Source organism: Coenobita brevimanus, chromosome 108 (genome assembly GCF_032717465.1).
Source record: "Coenobita brevimanus isolate Jiangsu-jjx chromosome 108, ASM3271746v2, whole genome shotgun sequence".
NCBI lineage: Eukaryota > Metazoa > Arthropoda > Malacostraca > Decapoda > Coenobitidae > Coenobita > Coenobita brevimanus.
The window spans coordinates 15,689,436-15,706,079 of NC_137061.1; the positions used below are offsets into that span (position 1 = coordinate 15,689,436).

The following is a 16,644-nucleotide window of genomic DNA, read 5'->3' on the forward strand; positions in this document are numbered from 1 at the left end:
AAATAAAAAAAAATTACAAACGAGAGCACAGATTCAAGATCTTTCATTTTGAGATGCCTGGACGCACTACGTTTGAAAGACTGGAGATCATAGGAAGTAGGAAATACAGACAGAGGGAGACAGTTCCAGAGTTGACCTGTTGCATAAATGAAGGACTGGGAGTAACGATTAACTCTTGCATTAGAGTGTTGGACAGAAAAGGGATGAGAGTTTGCTGCTAGACAGGTGGTACGCACTCGCCGTAGAGGTGGGAGGATGCAGGCAGATAGTTCAGAGGAGCAGTGACCATTGATGTAGCGATAGAAAAGAGATAAAAAGGCAACAGTGCGGCAAAGAGACAGAGGTTGAAGGGAGCCAGTAAGAGGAGGAGAGTTGATGAGACAAAAAGCCTTTGACTTCACCCTGTTGAGAAGAGCTGTATGTGGGGAGCCTCCCCACACATGAGAGTTGTACTCTAAACAGGGGCGAATAAAATCTGTGTATAAAGTCAATAACTGTGCAGGGGTAAAGAAAGTACAGAGCTGGCTTAGCACACCTAATCTCTTGGAAGCAGATTTTACAAGTGATGCAATGTGATCTTTCCAAGATAAGTCCTGAGTGAATGAAACCCCAAGCATGTTCATGGATGACGCAGGATTGAGCTGGATATTGTTAAACATTGGTGGGTACTCCTGTGGAAGGATTTGATGGGTTGATATGTTTAAAAACTGAGTCTTTGATGCATTAAAAACAACAAGATTATTTTTACCCCAGTCAGAGACACGAGCCAAGTCAGACATAAGGTGTGCCATAGCCTCATCCCTTGTTTATTGAAGTAACTGCTGAGATGGACGTTGCGGAAACCGAATGGAAAGGTGAAGAGTGGAGTCATCAGCATACGAGTGGATAGGATTAGATGTTCAGCTTAGGAGATCATTGATGAATAAAAGAGAGTTGGTCATAGGACAAAGCCCTAAGGAATACCACTGTTGATAGATCTAGGAGAAGAACGATGGCCGTCTACAGCAGCAGCTATAGAACAACCAGAAAGGAAGCTGTAGATGAAGGCACAGATAGAAGGAGAGAAACCGTAAGAGGGCAGTTTGGAATTTAAAGATTTATGCCAGACTCGATCGAATGCCTTTAATATGTCAAGTGCAATGACAAAGCTTTCGCCAAAGTCCCGAAAGGAGGATGACCAGGAGTCTGAAAGGTAGGTGAGAAGATCGCCAGTGGAGCGTCCCTGACAGAACCCCTACTGACAATCAGAAAGAAGGTTGTGTTAGGAAAGATGCTTTAAAATTTTTCTGTTTAGAAATTACTCGAAAACTTTTGAGACACAGGATGTTAAAGCAATTGGATGATAGTCAGAGGATTGGGAATGGTCACCCTTCTTTGGGACTGGCTGAATTAGAGCAAACTTTCAGCAAGAAGGAAAGATACAAGTTGAAAGACAAAGGCAAAAGAGTTTACCTAGGGAGGGTGTAAGCACAGTTCATGAGGACAAAAGGAGGGACTCCATCAGGCCCATATGCCTTGTTAGTATTGACGCCAGTGATGGGAGAAAATATATCAGCTGAAGAGATTTTAATGTCAGCCATGAGGAAGTCAGAGGGGGGTACGTGATGAAGGAACAGCACAGGAATCATCTAAGGTGGAAGAAAGTCTGAGCGAAGAGATCTGCTTTATCAGTAGAAGAAATAGCTACAGAGCCATCAGAGTAGAAAAGATGTGGGAAGGATGATGAGGTAAAGTTATTAGAAAGGTTTTTGGCATGGTGCCAGAAGGTGCGGGAAGAATTCGAGTTGGAGAGTTGAGAGCATTTAGTTCAGATGAAATTATTTTTAGCAGAGCGAAGAACAGACTTAGCACAGAAACATAAAAAAAGATGTGATTCAGGGGTGGTTTGGCCTTTGGCCTTTTATTGACATTGCTACTGTTCGGAGGGCAATAGGCAGGATGCAGGTGGGGAAGGAAGCAGGTGTGTCTGGTTTGACTGCTGAAATGTTGAAAGCCTCAAGAGATACAGGAGTGATGTTAGTCACTGACCTGATGAATAAGATCATATATGAGTGTGTTGCCCCATATGATTGGCTGAAGAGTGTAATTGTAAATGTGTACGTGGGGAATGGTAATGCCCTAGAAAGAGGAAATTATAAAGGCATAAAGCTTTTAGACCAGATAGTGAATGTATTGGAGAAAGTTCTAGAGGTATGATTAGAGAAATAGTGAATATTGATGAGATGCAGTTTCAGTTTATGCCAGGCAAAGGGACCACTGATGCCATGTTCATTGTTCAAGAACGTGAGAAAAAATACATCGGAAAGAAAGGAGAACTGTGCTTTGTTTTTGTTCATTTGGAGAAGCCCTTTGACAGAGTCCCTAGAGAGGTGGTGAGGTGGGCAATGAGAAAGCTTGGGATCGAGGAGTGATCAGTTAGGGTCGTTATGGCAATGTATGTGGGTACTTGCACCCAGGTTAGGGTGAATGGAGATTTGGGTGATGAGTTCTCCATGAATGTTGGTGTGCATCAGCAGTCAGTCTTGAGCCCCTTGTTGTTTGTCATGGTACTTGAAGCCCTCTCACATCACTTCAGAAATGGACTCCCATGAGAAATGATGATTTGGTGCTGATGGTCTGGTGTTGGTTGCAGAGAATGAAAGGGAAGCGGAGGAAAGATTTAGGAAGTGGAGAGATGGTATGGGGCACAAGGGCTTCAGATAAATGCAGATAAAACAAAAGTGATGGTATCTAGCACTGGTGGCAGTTCTGTCAAAGAAGAGGGAAATTGGCCACATGCGATTTGTGACAAGGGCATGGGAAGTAATTCTATCATGTGCAGTGTTTGTGATAAGTGGGTGCATAAGATATGTAGTGGTATTAGAAGTAGACTGCGAGATAATGCTGATTTCATGTGTGCAGTGTGTCGGGGAGAGCATGTGGAGATTGCCAGGCATGAAAGGATTGAACTTGCTGGTGAGTCTCTTGAGTGTGTGGAAGAGTTTTGTTAATTGGGAGATATGTTATGTGCTGGAGGTAGGGCAGGAGCTAGCTCTGTGGCTAGAGTGAGAAGTGGTTGGGAGAAGTTCAGGGAGCTATTATCTCTCCTGACATTCAGAGGGCTCTCCCTCTGTGCTAAGGGATCTTTGTATGCAGCATGTGTTAGGAGTGGAAAGCTGTATGGTAGTGAGGCCTGGGCAGTAAAGGAAGAGGATATTCGCAGGCTCAGACGTACAGAAACGGTAATGATTAGGTGGATGTGCAGTGCAGTGCATCCTAATTCACCCCAACCCTTACCTCTGTCACAACCTTCTCCTACCCCTTCCTCTCCACCCACACCACCACCTCCTACCCTGTGCTGGAGCAGCCAACACACATGGCAACACAACATAAACATCCTTCAATTAAACATAGAGGCATAAACACCAAAAAACAAGAACTCACACAATTCATCAAACAACAAAACATACACATTGCCATCTTACAAGAAACAAAACTACACAAAACACAAAAAGTACCTGCATTTCGTAATTTCATAACCATTCGACAAGACCGGGCCAACAGCGGTGGCGGTGAACTTATCACCCTGGTACACAAATCCATCAACTTTTCAGATACCAGTGCACACACAAAGTCACTTCTTCCCCCACATGACACCGCACTAGAAATACAATCAATTAAAATACGCACTGGTAACAAATCAGATATAACAATCGCCAACACATACATTCCCCCCAAACATCCCCACAGTTTTCGTTTTCGTTTTCGTTTTTAAAGGCTCCAACATGCTTGCATGTGTCGGCCTTGGTCACCTAATGGCGGCTCTCCATGCTGCACGATCCATTGCAGCCTCCCTGTTCAGTCCCTTAACCCTAAGGTCACACTTAATGACCTCGTCCCATGTCTTTCTCGGTCTACCCCTCATAACCCCCCCCCCAATATTAACACTTCTCACCTTCCTCACCCAACTATCATCCCCCATCCTCTCCACATGTCCAAACCACCTCAATCTACCTCTCCTCATCACAACACCAATACACTCCAGTCCCATCCTACCTCTCAACTCTTCCATTGTAAACCCAGCCCCTCCAGGCCTTGGACGCAGGGACGCACTGCACATCCACCTAATCATTGTCATTTCTGTACGTCTGAGCCGGCGAATGTCTTCCTCCTTCACTGCCCAGGTCTCACTGCCATAAAGCATTACACTCCTAACACACGCTGCATACAAAGACCCCTTAGCACGTAGGGAGAGCCCTCTCAATGTCAGAGAGGCAAGAGCTCCCTGAACTTCTTCCAACCACTTCTCACCCTAGCCACAGAGCTAGCTCCAGCCCCACCTCCAGCACACAACATGTCTCCTAAATAACAAAACTCTTCCACACACTCAAGAGATTCACCAGCAAGTTCAATTCTTTCACGTCTGACGATCTCCACCTGCTCACCTCGGCACGCCGTACACATAAAATCAGCATTATCTCGCAGTCTACCTCTGATACCACTACATCTCTTATGCACCCATTTATCACACACACCGCACAAGATGGAATTACTTCCCACGCCCTTGTGGCAAACTGCACATGGCCACTCTCCCTCGTCTTTGACAGTACCGCCACCAACCCTAGATATCATCACTTTTGTTTTATCTGCATTTACCCTTAAACCCTTTTGCCCCATACCATCTCTCCACTTCCTAAACCTTTCCTCCGCCTCCCTTCATTCTCTGCAATCAACACCAAATCATCAGCATACAACAACTCCCACACGGAGTCCGTTTTCTAAAGTCACGTGAAAGGGCTTCTAAGTACCATGATAAACAACATGGGACTCAAGACTGACCCCTGATGCACACCAACATTCACGGAAAACTCATCACTCAAATCTCCATTCACTCTCACCTGGGTGTGAGCACCCACATACATGGCCATAACCACCCTAACCAGCCACTCCTCCAAGCCAAGCTTTCTCATTGCCCACTTCACCACCTCTCTAGGGACTCTGTCAAAGGCCTTTTCCAAATCAACAAAAACAAAATAAAGATCCCTTCTCCTACCAATATATTTTTCCTGAAGCTGTCGAACAATGAATATGGCATCAGTGGTCCCCCTACCTGGCATAAACCCAAACTGCATCTCATCAATATTCACTCTTTTCTCTAATCATACCTTCTAAAACTCTCTCCATTACCTTCATTATCTGATCTAAAAGCTTTATACCTCTATAATTCCCTCTTTCCAGGGCATCACCCTCCCTTTATACACATTTACAATTACACTCTTCAGCCAATCATCTGGGACAACACACTCATAAATAATCCTATTTATCAGGTCAGTGACTAAACTCACCCCTATATCGCCTGAGGCCTTCAACATTTCGGGCAGTCAACCCAGACACACCTGCTGCCTTCCCCACCCTCATCCTGCCTATTGCCTCACTCACAGTAGCAGTATCAATCAAAGGCCAAGGGCCAGACACTGGATCTGCTGGCTCCAAACCTTCCCTGTCCCAGTCAAACTCCTCATTCAACAACCGGTTATAATGCTCTCTCCATGCATCTTTAATATCCTCACTGTTCACCACTACCCTTCCTTCATCATTCTTCACACACTGCTCACCTATGATATCCCGATTATCCCTCTTCACCTGACCTGCCACCCTAAATATATTTTTCCTTTCCCCATGATTTAGGTTATCAAGTAATTGTCTCTGTGACTCAGACTTTGCCCTGTATACCTCTCTCCTAGCCCTACGCTGGCAGCCAAATATTCCTCTTTGCTACCACCCTTCTTCCATTCCCGGAAAAGCCTTCTTTTCTCCTTAATTGCAGCTTCTACACCCTCATCCCACCATGAAGTTACTTTATGTCTTGGTGGTCCTCTTGTCCAGCCGCATGTTACATCAGTAACTCTCAAGAAATTGTTCTTGAGGGCTCTGTACTGTTCATTAACGCCTCTGTCTACAGCTCCCTGTTCAGCCACCACTCTCCTCAACTCGCTATAGAAGGCATCCCTTACTACTTGGTTTTTCAGCTTCCATATTTTCCTCCTAGGTACATAAGTCCTCTTTTTCATCATTTGTTCTTTAAGCACCATATCACAAATCAGTAGTTTGTGCTGCTGCACACACTCCTCACTTCCTATAACTTTAACATCCCTCACTAACCTCCTATCGGCCCTCCTAACCAGAAAATAATCTATCTGACTGCTATTTCCCCCAGACTCATACGTAATTAACCTACTGTCTCTTTTCCTAAAATATGTGTTGCACACAATCATGTCCGTTGCCTCCCCAAACTCGAGTATCCTTTCCCCTTCTGCATTCCTTAGACCATATGCACAGCCCCCATGCAACACACAATTACTCTCCACAAATGCACCACATCACTAACATACCCAACATCATCCTGGGTGATGATTTCAATGCCAAGGTGTTGGCCTGGCATGTCAACAACCCTGACACAGACAGAGGGCTGGTACTACAATCCCAAACAGATCATCTTTTCATACTGAACAATCTCCATCAACATACTCATATCCTGCACCAAGCCCTTTTCCTCCCATCATCCCCAGATATCACCTTTTGCTCCCCAAACCTCTCCCCAACAACATCCTGGAGACTGGTCAAAACCCTTGGATCTGATCACCTCCCAGTCATCATCACTACCAAAACCAGAATCACCCCAGCTGGCCACAAACACACACACACTAATTATAAGAGAGCCAACTGGGAGACCTTTGTAACTGAAACAGAACAACATTTTGAAACACTAAACAGTACCCTCATCACAAACATCAACACTGCTGTGCACACTCTCAATACAATCATACAACATGCAGACAAAAGACACATCCCTAGAGGCAACAGAAAGAGACACAACCCCAACTTCACACCAGAAATTCAAGGCATCATCAGACAACGGGACACACTGCGACACTCCCCAACACCCCATACACAAGACACCATACAACAACTACAAGAACTCAACACTCAAATAAACAGTAAAATATCAGACCAGCAAACACTAAACTGGAAAAATTACCTCCGAACACTTGACGACAAAACAAACATCAGCAAACTCTACAAAACATTAAACAGCATCACACTTTCCAACAGCAACACCACACAATCACACACAGCCATCACAACAACAGACACCATACCTTCAAACAAACAACAAGCAAACACTCTCATCGATCACTTTTCACAAGTCAGCCATCTAACCCCCCATCCGGAAGACCGACGTATCATCAGACGTAAGAGACAGTTCCCTCACGGACCCAGACTATGCACCTTTCACTTACAACCAGACAAAGCACATCATTAACAACCTCAAGCACTCATCTGCCTGTGGACCAGACAACATAAGCAACATTCACCTTAAACACCTAGGACCACAAGGCATACAAGCACTCACCAACATATCAAACTGCAGCTACTCACACAACATAATACCCAACATCTGGAAGCATGGCAATACCATCACTATCCTTAAACTGAACAGAGACCCCACGTTACCCTCCTCACATTGCCCCATCACACTCCTCTGCACCCCCTTTAAAGTCACTGAACGACTGATAGTACAGCTAGTCACACCTCACATTCCCCTAGCCCAGTCACAATATGGCTTTAGGTCACAACACTCCACAAACACCCTTCTTACAGACCTTACACAGAGAGTTTTCAATGGCATGAATTCAGCTAGGCCACCACACAGAACACTCCTAGTCACACTAGACATTAGCAAAGCTTTTGATGCCATCCCCCGCCACAACCTCACAAACAAAATACTCAACACAAACATGCACAATAACACAAAAAGATGGCTGGCAAACTACTTAGCAGGCAGATGTGCACACGTAACATTTGCCAGTCAGTCTTCTAACATCAGAAACTTCACAAACGGCGTCCCCCAACGATCTGTTTTGTCCCCTACACTCTTTAATCTATACATGCACGACGTACTCACACCCCACACACCACAGATACACATAGCTTCCAATGCAGATGATATAACACTTACATGTACACACCAAAATGCAAACACAGCTGCACACATCATTCAACCTTACCTCAACACACTACACGAATGGTTCACCATAAACAGGCTCAAAATAGCCCCAGCCAAATCTACAGTGACTCTTCTCACAAACTGGACAGCAGAACACAGTCACATCCCACACCTCACCATAAACAACACTCCCTTACCACACCCACACACAAACACATCCACCCAAAATCCTTGGTGTAACATACAATACATCAGTGTCATTTAAACAACACATCACAAACATTAAAAATAAAATAACACCAAGACTCCATGCTTTGAGGTCACTTGCCCATACAACATTCGGACACAACAAAGAAACCACCACCACAGTATACAAACAATACATACGTTCAGTGATGAATTATGCAAGCCCTGCCTGGGCTTCTAACCTGACCAAAACACACTACAACACTCTACAGACCATACAGAACAAGGCCCTAAAAGTAATCACAGGCTGCACAGCTACCACACCCACAGACCACCTACATCAAGAAACCAAAGTCCTCAAAGTCAAGGATCATCTAGACATGAGAGGCACCCAGTTTCTTGCTGCAGCCTCCACAAACCCACAACATCCACTACAGTACATGGCAGCACATCCACCCACAACAAGGAACATCAAAACAACACCCAACACACGATACCATACACAAATACTGTCATCTCTACCCCCTCGCCCACCTCAGACCAGCTTCCAGAAGCATATCCACACTCAGATCACTCGCCGCTCCATTCAGTCACTTAAAGACAACACACAGCTGCATGCACGGCCTCCTGGCACCCACCCTTCTGAATACTATCTTCCTCGTGAGGACAGGGTTCACCTGGCCAGGCTGAGATGTGGGCACCATCCAGCCCTCTTAAGCTACCAGAAGAGGCTGGATGACTCCGTCGCTGATGCCTGTCCAGGATGCAACACAGCACCCCATACTATTAAGCACATTATGGAAGACTGCATTGCACACAATCACCTACGCCAACAACACAACATACACTCTTTGAGAGCTCTGTGGGAAAGCCCGGTCTCGGCCATGGCCTTCCTAAAGGACTCGGGACTGTTCGGCCAGACTACCTAGGGAACAACTACTACTATTACTACCTAATACAGAGCTTGACTTATATAAAGATACTATTTAGGTGTGGCCAAGGGTGGCCAGGGCAGAGTGAGGAGACAGACATATTGACTCTGACGTTGCCTGTGTGTGTGCGTGTGTGTCACTGAATTATTGATTTATATTCATTATTTACATTCTGTCTTTTTCAGCCTTCTAAGCACATTTTTCTTTGTATCAGTGTACCTGCAACAAGCAAGTTTCCTTTCCATGGTGTCTAATAGTTGGGTGTCATCTTGGTTTTTTCTCTATTCTTGTCATTCAAAAGAAAATTGAAGATACAAGTAAGTCTATATAGTATTGCAGGGCATATTAAACCCCAGTTAAAATATACATGTTCCTCAACTTCCTCATTATCCATCAAAATGGGGGATAATGAATTGTAGAAGGGCTAATGCAGCCTGTATTCAACTAGATTAATGTTTACTTAAACCTGTGGCAAAAATAACAAGATTTTTGAAGTAATTTTTTTGATGATGGTAGAAAGTGTGTATGTGGGGAGGGGGGGGATATGTTGACCAAGGCTAGCTCAGGACATCAGGTTAGGAATGACAGGTGATACATGTGCCCCACTTGTAGAATAGGCCCATACAACATAACACAGATAATAGAGAAATGCACAACACATGTCATGCGTAGATGCACACACAACATCAGTGGTGTAGGGAACCTATGATACGAGGTCTGTTCAGAAAGTATTCTACCTTAGGCTCTTAAAAAAATAAATAGCTGTCTTGTTGAGCTAGGACACTAATCCCCCCCAAAGTAGGCCCCTTCTGACTTGGCACACACAGCCCAGCATTCTTTCCACTGACTGAAACATTTTTCAAAGTCAGTTTTCAGTATCCCCTGCAGGTGCTTTGTTGCATTTGTCATGATCTCTTCTTTCGAATAAATGGTGCTCAAGACATATTGGAGTGTGCAAACCATGATCCAGACTTTCTGAAGAGTTATCACTGGAGATGGGACTTGGGTATACTGTACAAGTACGACCCAGAAACCAAAGCTCAGGTGTCCCAGTGGAAACATGCAGGGTTACCTTGGAAGAAATTAAAAAAAGTCATGACAGGCCTTCAGCAAGGTCAAATGAACTCACTTGTCAACATTTTTTTCAACAACCGTTGTGTTGTGCATCATGAATATGCGCCAGAAGGTCAGTCTGTCAGCAGGCATTACTACCTGAATGTTATCTGTCGTCTTCATGATGCAGTTCGGCAAAAGAAACCAGACTTTTTGAACGGGGCAAATTGGAAGCTGTACCATGATAATGCCCATGCCAATTCTTCTCATCTGATTCAGGAATTTTTGGCCAAGCAAAACATCCTGCAAGTCTGGCAGGCTCCCTACTCACCAGACATGGCTGTGTGTTAGTTTTGGTTATTCCCCAAGCTCAGAGTTCTGCTGAAGGGTTCCTTATTTCAGACGAGGGAAGAGATCGTATCGAATGCGACGACATACTTGCAGGAGATACCGAAAATGACTTTGAAAAATGTTTCAGGCAGTGAAAGTAATGCTCGGCCACATGTATCAAGTCAGAAGAGGCCTACTTTGAGAGGGATTAGTGTCCTAGCTCAGCAGGTTAGCATTTTATTTTTTTAGAGCCTAAGGTCAGATACTTTCTGAACAGATCTTGTATGGCTAAATAGGGGCAGTTCCTTACCTGCAGTCAGTGGTATACTTGGCCAGACAGATTAGGGTTAAGCAGCAGCAACAACAACTGTAGAGTAAAACATGTGAGCATTAGCAAGCCACCATTACACTGGATGGCTAGTATGGTAGGTACCAAATGGGATGTCATGACAAGCTGGCCTGTTGGTGTACTGACACTGACCTGCCCTACAAAATACTGAGACACTGAAGGGAAGCCTACACATAGTTGCACAATGCACCTTGGGTGAAGCAGCTGTAGCATCCACCCTAAAACTGTTTCCTTGCACCTTACTGTGGAAGGACCCTGGTTCTGCCTTTGGTGAGGTGTTGTCTCTCACAAGTGGTCATTGAATCCCTGTACAGTGTATGTTCCATATTGTACTTCTCAGGTGGACCCACAGTTGCTTACCTGTGGTCAGTGGGACTGCTCAACCAGACAGACTGGGGTTAAGCAACAACAAAACATTGAGGAACTCACTCAGAGATTTGCTACCAGCACAGGACAGGCGGTATAGGTCATGGAAAATTTTGTTGGCAGTGATGTAGGTCTCCCATTCCAAAGGAAGCTTGTTCATCTTGTATTTTTTACAGGCACTGGTGAAGTACATTAGCAGTAAAGGCTACGGCAGCGGACAATATGAGCTGGTCACCAATTTTCCTCGCAGACAGTTGTCCCAAATGGACCTCAATACAACATTAAAAGATGCTGGACTCTTCCCTCAAGAAACAGTGTTTATCCAGGCTAGATAACATTCATGATAGCATGATGTATAGCTATTTATTAAGGATAGTTTTATATACATATATCTTCTTGCATCTGTCATGTTTTAACTGATTATTGCAGTAACAGTTTTAAACTTTGAGATTAGTCAGCACAATCAGGATGAAAGATTTTATTGAGCCAGGTGTTCTTTTTATTATGATTTTTAAGTGTTCTGTATAGAATATAAGGCATTTGATACATGTAATAAGTTAATAAAATAATCCATCTGATAGATGTTACATATATGTTTGTTACATGTTTCTGAGTTAAAAACTTACATATTGTAGTACAGTAAAACCTCGATATAATGGACTTAAATAGACTGGAATTTGCTTTCATCAGAATCTAGGAGGTACCGGACTAAATTCATATATATTGGAAGAAGTCCGATAAAGTCAGAAGCAGTCCGTACTGCCTGACTGCTTCAGCTATGTTCACCACAACGAGGCAAATAAAAGACATTTTTATGAGTGTATTGTGCTGTACAGTATTATTACAGTACCCTCATGTCCATGATGTTAATATTGTTGCCTGAGGGTCACGTCTTGGACGAGAAATGTGTTGGACCAACACAAGAACTTATGGAAAAAATTAATACAGTATTGTCACAAAATCTTCGAAAAGTGCCCCTAAAAACATTAACCTAGACCTATTTTGGCACCAAAACAAATTTCCTCACCCGTGAAAGTGTGTGTTTCTGAGCTTGTTGGGAAAGGGATGTGTTTTCCGAGGCTGCAGGTAGTCCTACTGACCCCCTGGAGGGTAGGGTCATTGGCATCACTATGCGGTGGTGGTGGTTTGTCATCTTCAACTTCCCACATAAATCCTTCAGGATCGGTAGGGCAACATCTTGAATCCAGTGGCCCTCCCCTGTATGCTTTCACTGACTTCTACAGCTCTTCCTGCTTATGTAGGATTCCCTTAGCACTGGCCTCGTTTAGTCCGTATGCCTTGACAATGTCCGTGTTGCACTCACCCTTCCTCTTCCACTCGGTTATCTCCTGCTTAGTACCCAGAGGTAGATGGTGGTGCTTCAAGGGGTTAGCAGACAGTTTCCTAGGCATGGTTATATAAGGAGAGGCAATAAACTAGGAGCAAGCGCTGAATGCAACACGCGGTAAATGTGTCCATGACGCTCTGGTGAGGGAGACAAAAGCAAGCCCCACCTGCTCATCATGTGACCAGATGCCAATATTTTATTGAACAACATCACAACCACATCACTCTCCCGGGCGCAGGAACCATGTTGGACTGGGTGAGACCATCTTAGCTGCATTCTCCTCGGATTTGGGCTGTTATGTACCATGGGTTCCGTATTGGATGTATGCAACCATATTACAGCAATGTATTGGATTATTACTTATGGTCTCAGTATTGGACGTGAAACATCTTGGACAAACCTGTCTTAGACGCTAGGGTACTGTATGTATATGTTTTATATCCTTTGATTACTGTAGTGAATGTACAGTACAATACAGTACTACAGTAATAGTGAAAACAGTTTAAAAACCATTGGTGTGATCTGGACTAACATCTGATACTGTATATCAGAAAATGTCCAGGTTAGCAGGGGGAAGTCTAGATGTTGCTTTTATCGGAGTTTCGCTTTTTTCGGAATGGCTTGGGCCATTGTAGCGAGGCTTTACTGTATTATGTATTACAGTAATAATATAGAGGCCTATACTTAACACTTAACCTCTTGACTGTGGTGACCCTCCCCCCCCACACACACACACACACGATTAGAAGCGATCTCATTCGGTAGGAAAAACCACTGCATTTCTAAAAGTCTCCTTCAAGCCAAATAAAATCTCCTGGGGAAAAAAAAAAAAAAAAAAAAAAAGTCATCAGATTCAAGAGGTTGTAAAATGTTTATAGTAGTTCAGGCCATCAGCACTTATGTAGAGCTACTTGAGGGTAGCACTACATCAGGTAGTGGGTGACAAGCCAAATGGTTTCCTGCAACCAAGGAAATCCTTTATAACATTGCATGGTAAGTATTTAACCAGATGACACCTAGTGACTTAATGGTTTAAGGTGCTCCAACCAGATGGGGCCCATAAGGATTTACATTCAAGGGATGGTTGGAGTTTATTACTCACATAATGCCACTCAGGAATAGTGAGGCTGATCAACCTTGTTTTAAAATGTTGGGTGTGAGTAGCCTAGCTCCAGGCCTCTATGTTCCTGATAGGGCTAAAACAATTAGATGATGTATGGTAAACAAAATATGGGTGGTGAAGTGCCGAATAGCCAGCATTCTATTTTTGTGCCCCGCGGGAATTCAGCAGATTAATTCTGGATGTGAAATGAATCTATAAGAAAATTATTTTAAAAAAGTGTGAACATAGTCATGCCAGTGAGTTGTAGCCAGGATTCTAGGGACTTGCATGAGGTATGAATAATTGTGTGGCCCCTTTCGTTGTGTATGCTGTTGACAGCCCTCCAACTTTCATGCTTATTTTTCATGTTGTTAAAATCCTTCTTAATTACATCAGTACGTGGGAAAAATGGTCAGGATGATTATGATAAGTTACAGAGGTGTTCAGGCGGGTGAAGCAAATTAACCATATATTTTGCACAATTCCAACTTTTTCATGAAGTACAGGAACCATCTCAACCCTTACCAGCTGTGGAGAGAGCGGTTTATGCTTTACTCCTTGATATTGGTTGTGTGTATTTTGGTATGTGGGGCCACTCCATCCATCATCCACTCATTTAGTGTAAGGCTTTCTACGGGTAAACCAACACTGACAATTCAGATGATTTCCAGCAAACCAGGAAACTATTTAATACACCAGCTGGTAACCACATAACCCCATATAATAGAGAGGGGGGTTGGTAGGGGTTAATGTGCCCCCAACTCTCGTTTAACTTACTAGCAAAAATTCAGGGAGCCTAGAGGGCTCAGTACCTGCCCAGTGCCCAGGAAAGATGGGCAGGTTCGTATGGCTGTGTGGAATTTTATAGGTATGAATGAGGAAAATAAGAGAGTGAAAGTGGTGAATGTGTACTTTCATGGCACAACGTGAAACATGGGTGAGTGGGTGTCAAATGTATTTTCCTATTTTTATTTAAACAGGAAGTTTTTTTCCCCTCCAAACATTAAGAGGGCTTTCCCTCCATCGTAAAGGGTCCTTGTATGCATTGTATGCAGCATGTGTGAGGAGTTTAATGCTGTATGCTGAAATGGTGAAAGTAAAGAAAGACTTAGAAACAAGGGTGGAAGAAAAAAGCATTAAAAAGGAAGTGAAAAGAATAATCCAAAACAATCCCAAGTTAGTCAGAGATTCAGTAGCTATAAACAAATCTATAGTAATCACTGGTATAGAAGAGGAAGAAGTAAAAAACAGGATCACAAGAGACAAAAAGGAGATGGCAAATGTAATGAGCCTCCTGAAAGAAGTATCAGAGGAAATCTGTAGTAAAGACATAGAGGAACACAAAAGGTTAGGGAAATATGAGAAAAGCAAGACAAGACCTCTAAAGGTGACTTTCCAGAGTGTAAACACTGTGGAAGAGATACTAAAAAATGCAAAGAATCTTATGGAGAAAGAGGAGTTCAAAAATGTATGGATAAAAAGATGCCTAACACAAGAGGAACTGGAATTACTGAAAGAGAAAAGGAAGGAAGCAAAAACAAAAAATGAGGGAAGATCAGAAGAGGAGAAGAAGAATTTTTTTTTACAAAATAATAGGATTGCAGGTACGAAAGTGGTACACAAACAGGATGGAATAAAAAGGAGGAAGGTAGTAGAACCATGTCATGACAAGTATATAAACAAGATGATAGAGTTGATGTACTCAAATGTGGATGGAATGGTATCTAAATTACTAGAGATGAATGATTATGTCAGAGAAAATGAACCACAAAAAATATGCCTAATTGAAACAAAATTAACACCAAGGATATCCAATGACATACTAAACTTAGAGGAATACAATATATGGAGAAGAGACAGAAATTTAAAAAAAGGAGGAGGAATTATAATATTAACTAAGAAAAATCTAAGTCAATGAAATAAAACTAGACATACCATCACAAGTAGAACTGACTGCAGTAGAGATCAACACATCTGAAGGTAAAGTAATTGTAGCCAATTTGTACATGCCACCCAGATCAAACACATGGGAAAGAGATGAATATGAGGACCTGACAGAGAGTACAATTCAGAGTTTAAGATCATTACTACATAAAATGGAAGAGAAATCAGAAAGAATTATACTAACTGGGGATTTCAATACAAATATAAATCGGAATACTCTAGATATAATTAGCCAAGAAAGCTGTTGGGACCAAAAGTTCCTGGATCTCGTATAAGAGTTCTTCCTAACACAACATGTGAGGGAAACCACCAGAAAAAGAGGACTTGATGTACCTTCAGTGCTAGATCTAATATTTACTAGGCAAGAAAATGATATTGACAGTTTAATATATCACCCTCCATTCGGCAAAAGCGATCATGCAGTAGTAAATTATAACTTCAGGATAGCATATGACATAGTAAACAACAATGACGGTTACAAAAAGAACCTAAACTATAAAAGAAGTATTTCTTAGAAGTTGATTGGGAAAATGAGCTTAGAGGACAAGATTTTTTCATTCATTCATTCATTGCCAGACGCCATGTATCCCAAACGGGGTGGCCAAGGGCTTAGAGTTAATTGTTTTACAGGGAGGGGCACTAATCCTCCACCAACCCCACTGGACACGTAGGGAGAACGTTATGCCAACAGCATCTGGTGTTCCCAGGCGGTCACCCATCCAAGTACTAACCAGACCCAACGTTGCTTAACTTCGCTGATTGGACGGGAAGCGGTGTACTCAACGTGGTTAAATGCTGTATATAAAAAATTCTGTGAATTTTATGAAATAGGAGTCTGGAAGTGCATCCCACAGCACAAAGAAGCAGATAAGAAAATACAGAAATGGTTCAATACAGAATGTAAAAAATCAAAAGAAAGAAGAGATTTGTTGTGGAATAGTTACAGAAGACATAATAATGAAAGGGCGTATAATAATTACAAACAGGCAAGAAACGATTATACAAGAATAAGGAGGGAAGCCCAAAGACAGTTTGAGGAGGATATAA

The 16,644-nt window shown here is 42.9% G+C and overlaps 1 protein-coding gene and 1 pseudogene across 1 annotated transcript in view; one reads left to right on the plus strand and one right to left on the minus strand.

Moving 5' to 3' along the window:
• The window catches only part of LOC145416994 (UBX domain-containing protein 7), a 276,989-nt gene extending 265,170 nt beyond the window's left edge, over nucleotides 1–11,819 (plus strand). Inside the window, exon 8 of the mRNA XM_080285837.1 lies at nucleotides 11,380–11,819. Coding sequence (XP_080141963.1) covers nucleotides 11,380–11,538 — 159 coding nt within the window. The 3' untranslated portion in view covers nucleotides 11,539–11,819. The remainder of the gene's footprint in view (nucleotides 1–11,379) is intronic.
• Nucleotides 11,820–16,279: 4,460 nt separating this feature from the next.
• Nucleotides 16,280–16,397, minus strand: LOC145417074 (5S ribosomal RNA; annotated as a pseudogene).
• Between the last annotated feature and the right edge of the window lie 247 nt (nucleotides 16,398–16,644).